The following is a 19,830-nucleotide window of genomic DNA, read 5'->3' as shown; positions in this document are numbered from 1 at the left end:
TCACTCCAAAAGATGGGAACTCTGACAATGCAGCACTCCCTCCATAATGCACATGAAAGCAGAGACATGCTGCTGTACATCCTGTATCCACTGTAGGGGTTTATAGGTAGAAGTAGCATTGTTTAGTACTACTCCCAACTTGTTCAAACTCATCTCCCATTTAGGGATTCCATGTTTCACGTCCTCCTCCGACTTCTTGGGTAAGACTGAGGCTGTTACAAAGTTATTTCTGACATGAGTCACAGTGACAGGTTTAAAAACAAGCTGAGACAGAGGGAGACTGACAGTGCTAAGGACAAACACTCAAGAAGAAAAGAGATTGACGAGGAGCACAGGCAGAGAAAATAGTGTTAATGAAGCTTCAAGTTGGAGAGGAAAGGGCTGTGATAATTCACAATGTTTGCCAGTTGTGTGTGTTGGGTATTTCTGATTTGGTGCCAGGTTTTAAATCGTTCAGCAGCAGCGAATGAAGAGACTGCGGCCGACGATATGAATGCTGTCAGAAACGCGACATTGTTAACTGTCCCCAGTATTGGAGCCAACAATCATTCACCAGGAGCTGAATGGGACACCATTCAGATTAAAGGAACGGGTTCACGTGGACGAGATGCTGTTTCAGGTGAGGCAGAATAGTGATGGTCTTTGTCTCAGTAATTTTATTCATATAACAAGAAAGCTGTGCAACAAGGAAATTGACTAGTTTCAGGTCAGTACAGTGCAGAGGGTACAGCACGAGTTCTGTTCAGTGATTGTTCTCGGATTGGTTTCAATGGAATGACAGAGGTTGAGGGGCGACCAGATAGAGGTTTACAAAATTATTATTGGCATGGACGGAGTGGATAGTCCAAAACTTTTTCCCAGGGTGGAAGTGTCAGTACTTGGGACATAGGTTGAAGGTGTAAATGGGAAAGTTTAGAGTAGATGTGCAAGGGACATTTTTTGCACAGAGGGTGGTGTGCCTGGAACTCATTGCCATGGGAGCTGGTGGAAGATGGTACGATAGCAGCGATTAAGAGGCACCTTGACAAATACATGAATAGGATGGAAATAGAGGGATACGGACCCGGAAGTGCAGATGGTTTTAGCTTAGATGGGCATTGTGATTGGCGCAGGCTTGGAGGGCCGAAGGACCTGTTCCTGTGCTGTTCTGTTCTTTGTTTTTGAAATCATGCAGGCACTATTCGAGCATGCAGCTCTTCATGGGTACCACACAGCTACAGTTGAAAAGGTACAGATCTTCTGGTGTACAGAAGTCTTCAGAGATACAGCATAGATATAATAAAGAGATTCCAGCAGGACAGTGCAGGTTCATTTCATGTGCCATGGGAATGATACCATGACTGAAAGCAGGAAGAGGAATTCAATATAAGAACTAGGAGCAGGAGCAGGCCATCTGGCCCCTCGAGCCTGCTCCGCCATTCAGTGAGATAGTGGCTGATCATTTGTGGACTCAGCTCCACTTTCCGGCCCGAACACCATAACCCTTCATTCCTTTATTCTTCAAAAAACTATCTATCTTTATCTTGAAAACATTTAATGAAGGAGCCTCAAGTGCTTCACTGGGCAAGGAATTCCATAGATTCACAACCCTTTGGGTGAAGATGTTCCTCCTAAGCTCAGTCCTAAATCTACTTCCCCTTCTTTTGAGGCTATGCCCCCTAGTTCTGCTTTCACCCGCCAGTGGAAACAACCTGCCTGCATCTATCCTATCTATTCCCTTCATAATTTTATATGTTTCTATACGATCGCCCCCCCCGCATCCTTCCAAATTCCAACAAGTACAGTCCCAGTCTACTCAACCTCTCCTCGTAATCCAACCTCCTCAACTCTGGGATTAACCTAGTGAATCTCCTCTGCACACCCTCCAGGGCCAAAACGTCCTCTCCTCGTAATCCAACCCCCTCAGCTCTGGGATTAACCTAGTGAATCTCCTCTGCACACCCTCCAGCGCCAGTACGCCCTTTCTCAAGTAAGGAGACCAAAACTGAACACAATACTCCAGGTGTGGCCTCACTAACACCTTATATAATTGCAGCATAACCATCCGAGTCTTAACTTCTATCCCTCTAGCAATGAAATACAAAACTCATTCACCTTCTTAATCACCTGTTGCACCTGTCAACCAACTTTTTGTGACTCATGCACTAACACACCCAGGTCACTCTGCACAGCAGCATAGAACATAGAACATAGAAAATACAGCACAGAACAGGCCCTTCGGCCCACGATGTTGTGCCGAACCTTTGTCCTAGATTAATCATAGATTATCATTGAATTTACAGTGCAGAAGGAGGCCATTCGGCCCTTTGAGTCTGCACCAGCTCTTGGTAAGAGCACCCTACCCAAACTCAACACCTCCACCCAACACCAAGGGCAATTTGGACACTAAGGGCAATTTATCATTAGCCAATTCACCTAACCCGCACATCTTTGGACTGTGGGAGGAAACCGGAGCACCCGGAGGAAACCCACGCAGACACGGGGAGGACGTGCAGACTCCGCTCAGACAATCACCCAAGCCGGAATCGAACCTGGGACCATGGATCTGTGAAGCAATTGTGCTATCCACAATGCTACCGTGCTGCCCTGAAGAACAAATAAATCTACACTATATCATTTTCCCGTAATCCATGTACCTATCCAACAGCTGCTTGAAGGTCCCTAATGTTTCCGACTCAACTACTTCCACAGGCAGTGCATTCCATGCCCCCACTACTCTCTGGGTAAAGAACCTATCTCTGATATCCCTCCTATATCTTCCACCTTTCACCTTAAATTTATGTCCCCTTGTAATGGTGTGTTCCACCTGGGGAAAAAGTCTCTGACTGTCTACTCTATCTATTCCCCTGTTTATCTTATAAACCTCTATCAAGTCGCCCCTCATCCTTCTCCGCTCTAATGAGAAAAGGCCTAGCACCCTCAACCTTTCCTCGTAAGACCTACACTCCATTCCAAGCAACATCCTGGTAAATCTTCTTTGCACCTTTTCCAGAGCTTCCACATCCTTCCTAAAATGAGGCGACCAGAACTGTACACAGTACTCCAAATGTGGCCTTACCAAAGTTTTGTACAGCTGCATCATCACCTCACGGCTCTTAAATTCAATCCCTCTGTTAATGAACGCGAGCACACCATAGGCCTTCTTCACAGCTCTATCCACTTGAGTGGCAACTTTCAAAGATGTATGAACATAGACCCCAAGGTCTCTCTGCTCCTCCACAATGCCAAGAACTCTACCGTTAACCCTGTATTCCGCATTCATATTTGTCCTTCCAAAATGGACAACCTCACACTTTTCAGGGTTAAACTCCATCTGCCACTTCTCAGCCCAGCTCTGCATCCTATCTATGTCTCTTTGCAGCCGACAACAGCCCTCCTTACTATCCACAACTCCACCAATCTTCGTATCGTCTGCAAATTTACTGACCCACCCTTCAACTCCCTCATCCAAGTCATTAATGAAAATCACAAACAGCAGAGGACCCAGAACTGATCCCTGCGGTACACCACTGGTAACTGGGATCCAGGCTGAATATTTGCCATCCACCACCACTCTCTGACTTCTATCGGTTAGCCAGTTCGTTATCCAACTGGTCAAATTTCCCACTATCCCATGCCTCCTTACTTTGTGCAGAAGCCTACCATGGGGAACTTTATCAAATGCCTTACTAAAATCCATGTACACTACATCCACTGCTTTACCTTCATCCACATGCTTGGTCACCTCCTCAAAGAATTCAATAAGATTTGTAAGGCAAGACCTACCCCTCACAAATCCGTGCTGACTATCCCTAATCAAGCAGTGTCTTTCCAGATGCTCAGAAATCCTATCCTTCAGTACCCTTTCCATTACTTTGCCTACCACCGAAGTAAGACTAACTGGCCTGTAATTCCCAGGGTTATCCCTAGTTCCTTTTTTGAACAGGGGCACGACATTCGCCACTCTCCAATCCCCTGGTACCACCCCTGTTGACAGTGAGGACGAAAAGATAATTGCCAACGGCTCTGCAATTTCATCTCTTGCTTCCCATAGAATCCTTGGATATATCCCGTCAGGCCCGGGGGACTTGTCTATCCTCAAGTTTTTCAAAATGCCCAACACATCTTCCTTCCTAACAAGTATTTCCTCGAGCTTACCAATCTGTTTCACACTGTCCTCTCCAACAATATCGCCCCTCTCATTTGTAAATACAGAAGAAAAGTACTCATTCAAGACCCCTCCTATCTCTTCAGACTCAATACACAATCTCCCGCTACTGTCCTTGATCGGACCTACCCTCGCTCTAGTCATTCTCATATTTCTCACATATGTGTAAAAGGCCTTGGGGTTTTCCTTGATCCTACCTGCCAAAGATTGTTCATGCCCTCTCTTAGCTCTCCTAATCCCTTTCTTCAGTCCCCTCCTGGCTATCTTGTATCCCTCCAATGCCCTGTCTGAACCTTGTTTCCTCAGCCTTACATAAGTCACCTTTTTCCTCTTAACAAGACATTCAACCTCACTCGACCATCTCTTCCCTGCCTGACAGGGACATACATATCAAGGACACGTAGCACCTGTTCCTTGAACAAGTTCCACATTTCACTTGTGTCCTTCCCTGCCAGCCTATGTTCCCAACTTATGCACTTCAATTCTTGTCTGACAACATCGTATTTACCCTTCCCCCAATTGTAAACCTTGCCCTGTTGCACGTACCTATCCCTCTCCATTACTAAAGTGAAAGTCACAGAATTGTGGTCACTATCTCCAAAATGCTCCCCCACAAACAAATCTACCACTTGCCCTGGTTCATTACCCAGTACTAAATCCAATATTGCCCCTCCTCTGGTCGGACAATCTACATACTGTGTTAGAAAAGCTTCCTGGACACACTGCACAAACACCACCCCATCCAAACTATTTGATCTAAAGAGTTTCCACTCAATATTTGGGAAGTTAAAGTCGCCGATGACTACTACCCTCTGACTTCTGCACCTTTCCAAAATCTGTTTCCCAATCTGTTCCTCCACATCTCTGCTACTATTGGGGGGCCTATAGAAAACTCCTAACAAGGTGACTGCTCCTTTCCTATTTCTGATTTCAACCCATACTACCTCAATAGGGTGATACTCCTCGAACTGCCTTTCTGCAGCTGTAATACTATCTCTAATTAATAATGCCACCCCCCCCACCTCTTTTACCACCCTCCCTAATCTTATTGAAACATCTATAACCAGGGACCTCCAACAACCATTTCTGCCCCTCTTCTATCCAAGTTTCCGTGATGGCCACCACATCGTAGTCCCAAGTACCGATCCATGCCTTAAGTTCACCCACCTTATTCCTGATGCTTCTTGCGTTGAAGTATACACACTTCAACCCATCTCCGTGCCTGCAAATACTCTCCTTTGTCAGTGTTCCCTTCCCCACTGCCTCACTACATGCTTTGGCATCCTGAAAATCGGCTACCTTAGTTGCTGGACTACAAATCCGGTTCCCATTCCCCAGCCAAATTAGTTTAAACCCTCCCGAAGAGTACTAGCAAACCTCCCTTCCAGGATATTGGTGCCCCTCTGGTTCAGATGCAACCCGTCCTGCTTGTACAGGTCCCACCTTCCCCAGAATGCGCTCCAATTATCCAAATACCTGAAGCCCTCCCTCCTACACCATTCCTGCAGCCACGTGTTCAACTGCACTCTCTCCCTATTCCTAGCCTCGCTATCACGTGGCACCGGCAACAAACCAGAGATGACAACTCTGTCTGTCCTGGCTTTCAACTTCCAGCCTTACTCCCTAAACTTGTTTATTACCTCCACACCCCTTTTCCTACCTATGTCGTTGGTACCAATGTGCACCACGACTTCTGGCTGCTCCCCCTCCCCCTTAAGGATCCTGAAGACACGATCCGAGACATCCCTGGCCCTGGCACCCGGGAGGCAACATACCTTCCGGGAGTCTCGCTCGCGACCACAGAATCTCCTATCTATTCCCCTAACCATTGAATCTCCTACAACTATTGCTTTTCTATTCTCCCCCCTTCCCTTCTGAGCCCCAGAGCCAGACTCAGTGCCAGAGACCTGGCCGCTAGGGCCTTCCCCCGGTAGGTCATCCCCCCCAACAGCATCCAAAACGGTATACTTGTTTTGAAGGGGAACGGCCACGAGGGATCCCTGCACTGTCTGCCTGTTTGTTTTTTTCCCCCTGACTGTAACCCAGCTATTCTTGTCCTGTACCTTGGGTGTGGTTACCTCCCTGTAACTCTTCTCAATCACCCCCTCTGCCTCCCGGATGATCCGAAGTTCATCCAGCTTCAGCTCCAGTTCCCTAACACGGTCTTTGAGGAGCTGAAGTTGGGTGCACTTCCCGCAGGTATAGTCAGTGGGGACACCGGTGGTATCCCTCACCACCCACATCCTACAGGAGGAGCATGTAACTGGCCTAGCCTCCATCCCCTCTTACCTTTCAGAATATAGCTGCTGTGTGGACTAACTAGATCTCCGCCCTCCGACTCTGCTCCCAGTCAGCTACACTTCCTGTAAACTCCTGGCTCTCTTCGCACTCTTTGCGGAAATGTCGGAAACAAAATGAAACGAGCACCTTACTCCCTCCTCACCTAACTCCCTCGGTCACCAAACTCTCACTATCGCACTCAAAAAGCACCAAATTCAGCACTCCCTCGGTCACCAAACTCTCACTATCGCACTCAAAAAGCACCAAATTCAGCACTCAGTGCAGACAAAGTCTGCACTGTAGGGGATCACTTTTATACTGTGAATCTAGCCTCTGAAAAACTGGCCTAATCCAATTAACTAATTAACAAGCTCCAGCTGCAAGTGCCTAGAAGTAGAAGCTTGTTTAAAGCTGATTGAAAATTCACCTTCTTCTAAACCAAACAGCAACTTTTAAGTTAATTAACTAAATAAAAGAAAGACTAAACTTTAGATAAAAATGAAGCCTTATACTCCCTCGGTCACCAAACTCTCACTATCGCACTCAAAAAGCACCAAATTCAGCACTCAGTGCAAACCTATGTTTAATATTTTACATTTACATAATAACCCCTTTTGCTGTTATTCCTACCAAAATGGAAAACTCACATTTGTCAACATTGTATTCCATCTGCCAGAACCTAGCCCATTCACTTAAACTATCCAGATCCCTCTGCAGACTTCCAGTATCCTCTGCACTTTTTGCTTTACAATTATCTTAGTGTCTTCTGCAAACTTGGACACATTGCACTTGGTCCCCAACTCCAAATCATCGATGTAAATTGTGAACAGTTGTGGGCCCAACACTGATCCCTGAGGGACACCACTAGCTACTCATTGCCAACCAGAGAAACACCCATTAATCCCCACTCTTTGCTTTCTATTAATTAACCAGTCCTCTATCCCTGCTACTACTTTACCCTTAATGCCATGCATCTTTATCTTATGCAGCAACCTTTTGTGTGGCACCTTGTCAAAAACTTTCCGGAAATCAAGATATGCCACACCCATTGGCTCCCCGTTGTCTACCGCACTGGTAATGTCCTCAAAATATTCCACTAACTTAGTTAGGCACAATCTGCCCTTTATGAACCCATGCAGCGTCTGTCCAATGGGACAATTCCATCCAGATGTCTTGCTATTTCTTTCTTGATGATAGATTCCAGCATCTACCCTCCTACCGAAGTTAAGCTCACTGGCCTATTATTACCCACTTTCTGCCTACCTCCTTTTTTAAACAGTGGTGTCATGTTTGCTAATTTCCAATCCGCCGGGACCACCCCAGAGTCTAGTGAATTTTGGTAAATTATCACTATTGCATTTGCAATTTCCCTAGCCATCTCTTTTAGCACTTTGAGATACATTCCATCAAGGCCAGGAGACCTGTCTACCTTTTTGCCCCATTAGCTTGCCCATCACTACCTCCTTGGTGATAACAATCCTCTCAAGGTCCTCACCTGTCATAGCCTCATTTCCATCAGTCACTGGCATGTTATTTGTGTCTTCCACTGTGAAGACCGACCCAAAAAACCTGATCAGTTCCTCAGCCATTTCCTCATCTCCCATTATTAAATCTCCCTTCTCATCCTCTAAAGGACCAATATTTATCTTAGCCTCTCTTTTTTGTGTTCTCTATTTTCAGACACTTTTACCAACTGTTTTTATATTCTGAGCAAGTTTATTTTCATAATCTATCTTACTCTTCTTTATGGCTTTTTTAGTAGCTTTCTGTTGCCGCCTAAAGATTTCCCAGTCCTCTAGCCTCCCACTAATCTTTGCCACTTTGTATGCTTTTACCTTCAATTTGATACTCTTCCTTATTTTATGATTGGGACCATAATTGAGATTGGGATCATCAGCAAAGTGATGGAAGGAGTCATCAACAGTGCTGTCAAGCGGCACTTACTCAGCACTAACCTGCTCACGGACACTCAGTTTGGGTTCTGCCAACTCCTGACCTCATTACAGCCTTGGTTCAAACCTAGAGAAAAGAGCTGAATGCCAGAGGTGAGGTGAGAGTGACTGGCCTTGACATCAAGGCAGCATTTGACCGAGTGTGGCATCAAGGAGCCCGAGCTAAACTGGAGTCAATTAGGATATGAGTTTATTGTCTCGTGGACCGAGAGATAGTGAAATGTACAGTCCAGACAGATCGTTCCATACATGAAAAACATAGGACGTACGCTAGATAGACAATGGAAATACATAGATGCAGTCATTGGGTGAAGCATAGGGAGTGTATTACTACTCAGTCCCGAAAGACGTGCTGTTTGATGAATTGACATTCTGAATTCTCCCTCTGTACACCCGGTGTTGCTAATTGTGTTGTCTCTTAATTTGGCTCTGTTTAATCACGTTTGCCATAAAGTCGCCAGGTATCTTTCGATACCACCACAAGGTTCAGAACCGAATACTGATCAAAGACTCGATACACCAGTTAGTAAGTTCAAACTCAATGCTCATTTATTTACACACAGTAAAATATACTCATGCATAAAACTCTACACCCTAAACTATCACTCCTGCTAAAAGCCTATACTTAGCTTCGGGTGCCCACTCAGTCAGAGGAACAATGGCCGTTGCTCGGTTCTGAGGCTGCTGGGTTGAGCTGTTTACAGGATAGCCACTAGGAGCGTCTATCTCGTAGCGTGTGTTGACTTGGAACTTACTTGGTCTGGAGCAGCTTTGGCAGGTCTCTCCTCGCTGAGAGCCAAGGCCAAGAGAGCGATTCTCTCTTGGGGAGTCCTTTTTATACTCGAAAGGGCTTCGCACACTTTTGAGCGGGCCTTGAACTTGGCCCCAATTAATTGGGCCGTTTCCCAATTGTTCTTATCGATTTTTTTCCAATAGAGGGGTGGGTTCCCTGATTGTTGGACATGTCCTAGGTGGCTGTTGGTCTGCTTTGTTTTAGTCTCCTGGCGCCGGGATGTCTGGCTTAGCATTGTTTACCTAAATGTTGCCTTTTTGTTCCCGGAGATGGCTCATTAGTATGTAGATGGTTCTGCAGTCTCAGTCTTGTGTGGGAGCTATAGCTCCAATCAACAGACAAACCTTACACCTGCTTGCTTTCTCAGTATTGTCCATTTTCCCTGCATTCTTTGCAAAGTGTCCATTTTGTAATCGGGACGTGGCCATCCCAGATGACTACACCGGACAGGCGCCGGAGTGTGGCGACTAGGGGATTTTCACAATAACTTCATTGCAGTGTTAATGTAAGCCTACTTGTGACAATAATAAAGATGATTATTACTAGAGAAGATGTGCCGAGAGTTCAGTTCAATCCATAAGAGGGTCATTCAGAAGTCTAGTAACAGCGGGGATGAAGCTGTTTTGAATCTGTTAGTGCGTGTTTCTCAGACTTTTGTATCTCCTGCCTGATAGAAGAGGTTGGAAGAGAGAATAACCCGGTTGGGAGGGGTCTTTGATTATGCTGCCCACTTTCTCCAGGTAGCGGGAGGTGTAGACAGAGTCAATGGGTGGGAGGCGGGTTCGTGTGATGGACTGGGCGGTGTTCATGACTCTCAAGCTAACTCAAAGTTAGCACTCACTGGGAATCAGGGGTAAAACTCTCCCCTGGTTGGAGTCATACCCGGCACAAAGGAAGATGGATGTGGTGGTTGGAGGTCAATCATCTCAGCTCCAGGACATCACACAGGAGTTCCTCAGGGTAGTGTCCTCGGCCCAACCATCTTCAGCTGCTTCATCAATGACCTCCCTTCCATCATAAGGTCAGAAGTGGGGATGTTTGCGGATGACTGCACAATGTTCAGCACCATTCACAACTCCTCAGATAATGAAGCAATCCATGTCCAAATGCAGCAAGACCTGGACAATATCCAGGCTTGGGCTGACAAGTGGCAAGTTACATTCGTGCCACACAAGGGCCGGCAATGGCCACATCCTATAAGAGAGGATCTAACTACCACCCCGTGACATTCAATGGCATTACCATCGCTAAATCCCCCACAATCAACATCCTGGGGGTTACCATTGATCAGAAACTGAACTGGACCCAGACACATTAATACTGTGGCTACCAGGGCAGGTAAAAGATTTGGTATCCTACGGCGAGTCACTCACCTCCTAAGCCCCCTCCAAAGTTGTCCACCATCTACAACGCAAAAGTCTGGAGTGTAATGGAATACTCTCCACTTGGCTGGATGAGTGCAGCTCCAACAACACTCAAGAGGCTCGACACCATCCAGGACAAAGCAGCCACTAGAATGCTACCCCTTCTACAAATATTCAAACTCTCCATCACTGACGAACAGTGGCAGCCGTGTGTACCATCTACAAGTTGCACTGCAGTAACTCACCAAGGTTCCTTAGGCAGCACCTTCCAAACCCACGACCTCTACCATCCAGAAGGACAAGAGCAGCAGATACCTGGGAACCCCACCACCTGGAGGTTCCCCTCCAAGTCACTCACCACCCTGACTTGGAAATATATCGCCGTTCCTTCACTGTCGCTGGGACAACATACTGGAACTCCCTCCCTGACAGCACAGTGGGTGTACCTACACCTGAGGTTCAAGAAGGCAACTCACCGCCACCCTCTGAAGGGCAATTAGGGATGGGCAATAAATGCTGGCCTAACTAGCGATGCCCACATCCCGTAAATGAATTTTAAAAAGATGGCAGATGAACTGAATAGTTACTTTGCATCAGTCTTCATGGTGAAAGATACCAGTGAGATGCCAGAGCTCCAGGATAACCAGGGGGCAGAGATGAGTGCAGTGACCATTACTAAGGAGAAGGTTCTGTGGAAACTGAAAGGTCTGGAGGTGGATAAGTCACCTGGACCGGATGGACTACACCCCAGGGTTCTAAAAGAGATAGCTGAGGAAATTGTGGAGGCATTGATGATGATCTTTCAGGAATCACTGGAGTCAGGAAGGGTCCCAGAGGACTGGAAAGTGGCTCATGTAACACCGCTGTTTAAGAAGGGAGGGAGGCAGAAGACGGGAAATTATAGGCCGGTTAGCCTGACTTTGGTCACTGGTAAGATTTTAGAGTCTGTTATTAAAGATGAGATCGCGGAGTACTTGGAAGTGCATGGTAAAATAGGACTGAGTCAGCACGGGTTCGTTAAGGGGAGGTCATGTCTGACAAATCTGTTAGAGTTCTTTGAGGAGGTAACAAGGAAGTTAGACAAAGGAGAACCAGGGGACGTGATTTATTTAGATTTCCAGAAGGCCTTTGACAAGGTGCCGCATAGGAGACTGTTAAATAAGTTAAGAGCCCACGGTGTTCAGGGTAAGATCCTGGCATGCATAGAGGATTGGCTGACTGGCAGAAGGCAGAGAGTGGGGATAAAGGGGTCTTTTTCAGGATGGCAGCCGGTGACTAGTGGTGTGCCTCAGGGGTCTGTGCTGGGACCACAACTTTTCACAATATACATTAATGATCTGGAAGAAGGTACTGAAGGCACTGTTGCTAAATTTGCAGATGATACAAAGATCTGTAGAGGGACAGGTAGTATTGAGGAAGCAAGGGGGCTGCAGAAGGACTTGGACAGGCTAGGAGAGCGGGCAATGAAGTGGCAAATGAAATACAATGTGGAAAAGTGTGAGGTTATGCACTTTGGAAGGAGAAATGGAGGCATAGACTATTTTCTAAATGGGAAAATGCTTCAGAAATCAGAAGCTAAAAGGGGCTCGGGAGTCCCTGTTCACGATTCTCTTAAGGTTAACGTGCAGGTTCAGTCGGCAGTTAGGAAGGCAAATGCAATGTTAGCATTCATGTCGAGAGGGCTAGAATACAAGACCAGGGATGTACTTCTGAGGCTGTATAAGGCTCTGGTCAGACCCCATTTGGAGTATTGTGAGCAGTTTTGGGCCCCGTATCTAAGGAAGGATGTGCTGGCCTTGGAAAGGGTCCAGAGGAGGTTCACAAGAATGATCCCTGGAATGAAGAACTTGTCGTATGAGGAACAGTTGAGGACTCTGGGTCTGTACTCTTGGAGTTTAGAAGCATGAGAGGGGATCTTATTGAAACTTACATGATACTGCGAGGCCTGGATAGAGTGGACGTGGAGAGGATGTTTCCGCTTGTAGGAAAAAGTAGAACCAGAGGACACAATCTCAGACTAAAGGGACGATCCTTTAAAACAGAGATGAGGAGGAATTTCTTCAGCCAGAGGGGGGTGAATCTGTGGAACTCTTTGCCGCAGAAGGCTGTGGAGGCCAATTCACTGAGTGTCTTTAAGACAGAGATAGATAGGTTCTTGATTAATAAGGGGATCAGGGGTTATGGGGAGAAGGCAGGAGAATGGGGATGAGGAAATATCAGCCATGATTGAATGGCGGAGCAGACTTGATGGGCCGAGTGGCCTAATTCTGCTCCTATGTCTTATGTCACTCAGGACAAAGAAGACCGCTTGATTGCTCCTCCTTCCACTAGCATTGAAACCCTCCACCACCGACGAACAGTGGCAGTCATGTATACAATCTACAAATGCACTGCAGTAACTCACCAAGGTTAGCACCTTCCAAACCCACAACCACTACCATCCAGAAGGACAAGAGCAGCAGATACCTGGGAACCCCACCACCTGGAGGTTCCCCTCCAAGTCACTCACCACCCTGACTTGGAAATATATCGCCGTTCCTTCACTGTCGCTGGGACAACATCCTGGAACTCCCTCCCTGACAGCACAGTGGGTGTACCTACACCTCAGGAACTGCAGTGGGTCAAGAAGGCAGCTCACCACCACCTTCTGAAGGGCAACTGGGGATGGGCAATAAATGCTGGCCTAATTAGCGATGCCCACATCCTGTAAATGAATTTTTTAAAATGATAAAAGCTGTGGATAAAGTAGACACGGAGCAGATGCTTCCTCCTGTGGGGCATTCTAGAATGAATATTCATTGTATTAGGATAAGAGGTAGCAAACTTAAAACAGTGATGAGGGGAAATTACTTCTCCCAAAGAGTGGAATTCGCTACCCCAGAGTGCGGTGCATGCTGGGACAGTGAGTAAATTAAAGGAGGAGTTAGACAGATTTTTGATTGGTTATGGGTTGAAGGGTTATGGAGAACGGGCAGGACGGTGGAGTTTAGGCCAAGGTGAGATCAGCCATGATCGAATGGTGGCACAGACTCGATGGGCTGAATGATTGAATTCTGCTCTGATATTTTGTGAACTTATGATCTTATAATGGTTCATTTAAATTTGCAGATCGTGATGTCTTGCGAGAATCCGTTGAATCTCGTAAGACGTATCGAGCGTCGCAAATCTCACGCGAGGCCACACGTGAGATTCAACGGCCTCGTCACTTCACCAAGTCAGGTGTGGCGAGGTTGGTAAATCGCATCCCTGATCAAAGCTCTGCCCACGACAATTTTTCATGTCCAAACCTAAATTTGCAATGTTTTCCAAAACATTTGTCTCCAGACACTCAGAAGTGTGGGATTGGAGCTGGACAAAGCAAAGAACTTGCTTTGCAACTTCACCATTGCTGGTCATATCTGTTAAAATTAATCTTAATTAGTCCACATGATCGGGTGTTTAATCAACTTCACGGTAGCACAGTGGTTAGCACAGTTGCTTCACAGCTCCAGGGTCCCAGGTTCGATTCCCGGCTTGGGTCACTGCCTGTGCGGAGTCTGTACGTTCTCCCCTTGTGTGCGTGGGTTTCCTCCGGGTGCACCGGTTTCCTCTCACAGTCCAAAGATGTGCAGGTTAGGTGGATTGGCGACGATAAATTGCCCTGAGCGTCCAAATGGGGTTACGGGGATAGGGTGGGGGCTTGGGCTTAAGTGGGGTGCTCTTTCCTAAGGGACTGTGCAGACTCGATGGGCCAAATGGCCTCCTTCTGCACTGTAAATTCTATGATCTATGAACTATCATGGAATACATGATGAGGAAATGCCGGTGTTGGACTGGGGTGAGCGCAGTAAGAAGTCTTACAACACCAGGTTAAAGTCCAACAGGTTTGTTTCAAACACTTGCTTTCGGAGCACTGCTCCTTCCTCAAACTTTAACCTGGTGTTGTAGGACTTCTTACTATTATGGAATAGTATTTGCTAACTTTTACTTCATTAATGAGTTGGTTTCTGAGCAACTCTGCCATTGTAATTATGCAGTGATCCATCAGTTCTTTGCGTTCTGTAGCCTTCCCTGAGCAACAATATTGATAACTTTTCAAATGCTCTTTGAGGAGCTCATCAAATTCAACGAGATATTCAAGGCTTCTTGGAGGTAGTCTCAAAAGACAACAGCAGTTTGACCGGGGCTACAACACGCCTCAGCACTTTCCTCCAATGAAAGCATTCCTTTTCAAACTGAGCCAATAACAGAATGAATTTGTCCCGATAATGTCATCTTTTAAAGAACACACACATAGCTTTAATATGAACAAAGAACAAGGAAAATTACAGCACAGGAACAGGCCCTTCAGCCCTCCCAGCCTGTGCCGATCCAGATCTTTTATCTAAACCTGTCTTCTATTTTCCAAGGATCTACTTCCCTCTGTTCCCCGCCCGTTCATATATCTATCTAGATGCATCTTAAGTTATGCTATTGTGCCTGCCTCTACCACCTCCGCTGGCAAAGCGTTCCAGGCACCCACCACCCTCTGCGTAAAAAATCTTTCCACGCACATCTCCCTTAAACTTTCCCCCTCTCACCTTGAAATTGTGACCCCTTTTAATTGACATCCCCACTCTTGGAAAAAGCTTGTTGCTATCCACCCTGTCCATACCTCTCATAATTTTGTAGACCTCAATCAGGTCCCCCCTCAACCTCCGTCTTTCCAACAAAAACAATCCTAATCTACTCAACCTTTCTTCATAGCTAGCACCCTCCATTCCAGGCAACATCCTGATGAAGCTCCTCTGCACCCTCTCTAAAGCATCCACATCCTTCTGGTAATGTGGCGACCAGAACTGCACGCCGTATTCCAGATGTGGCCTAACCAAAGTCATATACATCTGTAACATGACCTGCCGACTCTTGTACTCAATAGCCTGTTCGATGAAGGCAAGCATGCTGTATGCCTTCTTGACCACTCTATCGACCTGCGTTGCCACCTTCAGGGTACAATGGACCTGAACTCCCAGATCTCTCTCTACATCAATTTTCCCCAGGACTCTTCCATTGACCGTATAGGCAGCTCTTGAATTAGATCTTCCAAAATGCATCACCTCGCATTTGCCTGGATTGAACTCCATCTGCCATTTCTCTGCCCAACTCTCCAATCTGTTTATATTTTGCTGTCCTCCTCGCTATCTGCAACTCCACCAATCTTAGTATCATCTGCAAACTTGCTAATCAGACTACCTATACCTTTGTCCAGATCATTTATGTATATCACAAACAACAGTGGTCCCAGCACGGATCCCTGTGGAACACCACTAGTCACCTTTCTCCATTTGAGACACTCCCTTCCACCACTACTCTCTGTCTCCAGTTGCCCAGCCAGTTCTTTATCCATCTAGCTAGTACGCCCTGAACCCCATCAACCTGCCATGGGAAACTTTATCAAACGCCTTACTGAAGTCCATGTATATGGCATCTACAGCCCTTCCATCATCAATTAACTTTGTCACTTCCTCAAAGAATTCAATTAGATGTGTAAGACATGACCTTCCCTGCACAAAACCATGCTGCCTATCACTCATAAGTTTATTTTCTTCCAAATGTGAATAGATCCTATCCCTCAGTATCTTGTCCAGCAGTTTGCCTACCACTGACGTCAAGCTCACAGGTCTATAATTCTCTGGATTATCCCTGCTACCTTTCTTAAACAAAGGACAACATTAGCAATTCTCCAGTCCTCCGGGACCTCACCCGTGCTCAAGGATGCTGCAAAGATATCTCTTAAGGCCTTAGCTATTTCTTCCCTCGCTTCCCTCAGAAACCTGGGATAGATCCCATCCGGACCTGCGGACTTGTCCACCGTAATGCCTTTTAGAATACCCAAAACTTCCCCCTTCCTTATGCCGACTTGACCAAGGGTATTTAAACATCCATCCGTAGCCTCAACATCCGTCATGTCCCACTCCTTGGTGAATACCGATGCAAAGTACTCATTAAGAATCTCACCCATTTCCTCTGCCTCCACGCATAAATTCCCTCTTTTGTCTTTGAGTGGGCCAATCCTTTCTCTAGTTACCCTCTTGCACCTTATATACGAATAAAAGGCATTGGGATTTTCCTTAAATATGTTAGCCAAAGATATTTCATGACCCCTTTTAGCCCTCTTTATTGTGCGTTGAGATTTGTCAAAGAACAAAGACCAAGAACAAAGAAATGTACAGCACAGGAACAGGCCCTTCGGCCCTCCAAGTCAGTGCCGACCATGCTGCCCAACTAAACTACAATCTTCTACACTTCCTGGGTCCGTATCCCTCTATTCCCATCCTATCCATGTATTTGTCAAGATGCCACTTAAATGTCACTATCGTCCCTGCTTCCACCACCTCCTCCGGTAGCGAGTTCCAGGCACTCACTACCCTCTGTGTAAAAAACTTGCCTCATACATCTACTCTAAACCTTGCCCCTCTCACCTTAAACATATGCCCCCTAGCAATTGACCCCTCTACCCCGGGGAAAAGCCTTTGACTACCCACTCTGTCTATGCCCCTCATAATTTTGTAGACCTCTATCAGGTCGCCCCTCAACCTCCGTCGTTCCAGTGAGAACAAACCGAGTTTATTCAACCGCTCCTCATATCTAATGCCCTCCATACCAGGCAACATTCTGGTAAATCTCTTCTGCACCCTCTCTAAAGCCTCCACATCCTTCTGGTAGTGTGGCGACCAGAATTGAACACTATACTCCAAGTGTGGCCTAACTAAGGTTCTATACAGCTGCAACATGACTTGCCAATTCTTATACTCAATGCCCCGGCCAATGAAGGCAAGCATGCCGTATGCCTTCTTGACTACCTTCTCCACCTATGTTGCCCCTTTCAGTGACCTATGGACCTGTACTCCTAGATCTCTTTGACATTCAATACTCTTGAGGGTTCTACCATTCACTGTATATTCCCTACCTGCATTAGACCTTCCAAAATGCATTATCTCACATTTGTCCGGATTAAACTCCATCTGCCATCTCTCCGCCCAAGTCTCCAAACAATCTAAATCCTGCTGTATCCTCTGACAGTCCTCATCGCTATCCGCAATTCCACCAACCTTTGTGTCGTCTGCAAACTTACTAATCAGACCAGTTACATTTTCCTCCAAATCATTTATATATGCTACAAACAGCAAAGGTCCCAGCACTGATCCCTGTGGAACACCACTGGTCACAGCCCTCCAATTAGAAAAGCATCCTTCCATTGCTACTCTCTGCCTTCTATGACCTAACCACCTTGTCAGCTCACCCCTGATCCCGTGTGACTTCACCTTTTGTACTAGTCTACCATGAGGGACCTTGTCAAAGGCCTTACTGAAGTCCATATAGACAACATCCACTGCCCTACCTGCATCAATCATCTTTGTGACCTCCTCGAAAAACTCTTATCAAGTTAGTGAGACACGACCTCCCCTTCACAAAGCCATGCTGCCTCTCACTAATACGTCCATTTGCTTCCATGACTTGGAGTTTCAGCGGGAGCGGAGTACAGAGGCTGCTGCTGGGTGAGTACTTAAATTTAGAATAACTTACCTTGCAGGGGCAATCACTTGGAGTTTCAGTGGGAGCGGAGTACAGAGGCTGCTGCTGGGTGAGTATTTAAATTTAGAATAACTTACCTTGCAGGAACAGCTCTTGGAGTTTCAGCGGGAGCGGAGTGTGGGGGCTGCTGGTGGGTGAGTATTTAAGTAAACACTTACCTGGTCCTGTTTCTGTTCCTCTTTGCTGTTGTTTTTTTAAAAATTTTATTTTTTTTAAATTTTATTTTTTAAGGCGGGAACAGGAAATTCGACCCGCGGACTTCTGGGAAGTCCCTCACCAATAAATTCTGGTGGAGAGGAAACCCGAGACACTACACGTGTAGTGTCTCCCACCCGCCCTCCTCCTCTAACCTAATAATAAAACCCATTGGTCTGAGGTAAGTACCATATTGTATTATTATTATTATTTTAAAAAAAATTTAATTTAGTTGTTAGCCAGATCTTGGTAGAAAGTTAGAGGGATGGCAGGGAAGGGAGTGCAATGTTCCTCCTGCAGGATGTTTGAGGTGAGGGATGCCGTTAGTGTCCCTTCTGATTTTACCTGCAGGAAGTGCTGCCATCTCCAGCTCCTCCAAGACCGAGTTAGGGAACTGGAGCTGGAGTTGGAAGAACTTTGGATCATTCGGGAGGTAGAGGAGGTCATAGATAGCAGCTTCAGGGAATTAGTTGCACCAAAGATTGGAGATAGATGGGTAACTGTAAGAGGGACTGGGAAGAAGCAGTCAGTGCAGGGATCCCCTGCGGTCGTTCCCCTGAGAAATAAGTATACCGCTTTGGATACTTGTGGGGGGGGGGACTTACCAGGGGTAAGCCATGGGGTACGGGCCTCTGGCACGGAGTCTGTCCCTGTTGCTCAGAAGGGAAGGGGGGAGAGGAGCAGAGCATTAGTAATTGGGGACTCGATAGTCAGGTGCACAGATAGAAGATTTTGTGGGAGCGTGAGAGACTCACGTTTGGTATGTTGCCTCCCAGGTGCAAGGGTACGTGATGTCTCGGATCGTGTTTTCCGGGTCCTTAAGGGGGAGGGGGAGCAGCCCCAAGTCGTGTTCCATATTGGCACTAACGACATAGGTAGGAAAGGGGACAAGGATGTCAGACAGGCTTTCAGGGAGCTAGGATGGAAGCTCACAACTAGAACAAACAGAGTTGTTATCTCTGGGTTGTTGCCCGTGCCACGTGATAATGAGATGAGGAATAGGGAGAGAGAGCAATTAAACACGTGGCTACGGGGATGGTGCAGGCGGGAGGGATTCAGATTTCTGGATAACTGGGGCTCTTTCTGGGGAAGGTGGGACCTCTACAGACAGGATGGTCTACATCTGAACCTGAGGGGCACAAACATCCTGGGGGGGAGATTTGTTAGTGCTCTTTGGGGGGGTTTAAACTAATGCAGCAGGGGCATGGGAACCTAGATTGTAGTTTTAGGGTGCGAGAGAATGAGAGTATAGAGGTCAGGAGCACAGATTTGACGTCGCAGGAGGGGGCCAGTGTTCAGGTCGGTGATTTGAAGTCTGTCTACTTCAATGCCAGGAGTATACGAAATAAGGTAGGGGAACTGGCAGCATAGGTTGGTACCTGGGACTTCGATGTTGTGGCCATTTCGGAGACATGGATAGAGCAGGGACAGGAATGGATGTTGCAGGTTCCGGGGTTTAGGTGTTTTTTTGTAAGCTCAGAGAAGGAGGCAAAAGAGGGGGAGGTGTGGCGCTGCTAGTCAAGAGCAGCATTACGGTGGCGGAGA

At 46.6% G+C, this 19,830-nt stretch overlaps 1 protein-coding gene across 2 annotated transcripts in view; it reads left to right on the top strand.

Moving 5' to 3' along the window:
- The first annotated feature begins 268 nt into the window (after positions 1-268).
- Positions 269-19,830, top strand: part of LOC140409647 (disintegrin and metalloproteinase domain-containing protein 12-like) — a 1,449,600-nt gene continuing 1,430,038 nt past the window's right edge. For both annotated transcript variants that reach the window (XM_072497981.1, XM_072497982.1), the window contains exon 1: positions 269-619. In XM_072497981.1, the coding sequence (XP_072354082.1) occupies positions 397-619 (223 nt within the window). In that variant the 5' untranslated portion in view covers positions 269-396. The remainder of the gene's footprint in view (positions 620-19,830) is intronic.

Source organism: Scyliorhinus torazame, chromosome 3 (assembly GCF_047496885.1).
Source record: "Scyliorhinus torazame isolate Kashiwa2021f chromosome 3, sScyTor2.1, whole genome shotgun sequence".
Lineage (NCBI taxonomy): Eukaryota > Metazoa > Chordata > Chondrichthyes > Carcharhiniformes > Scyliorhinidae > Scyliorhinus > Scyliorhinus torazame.
Note: the sequence above shows the minus strand (reverse complement) of the source record. Positions and strands in the feature narration are given on the sequence as shown.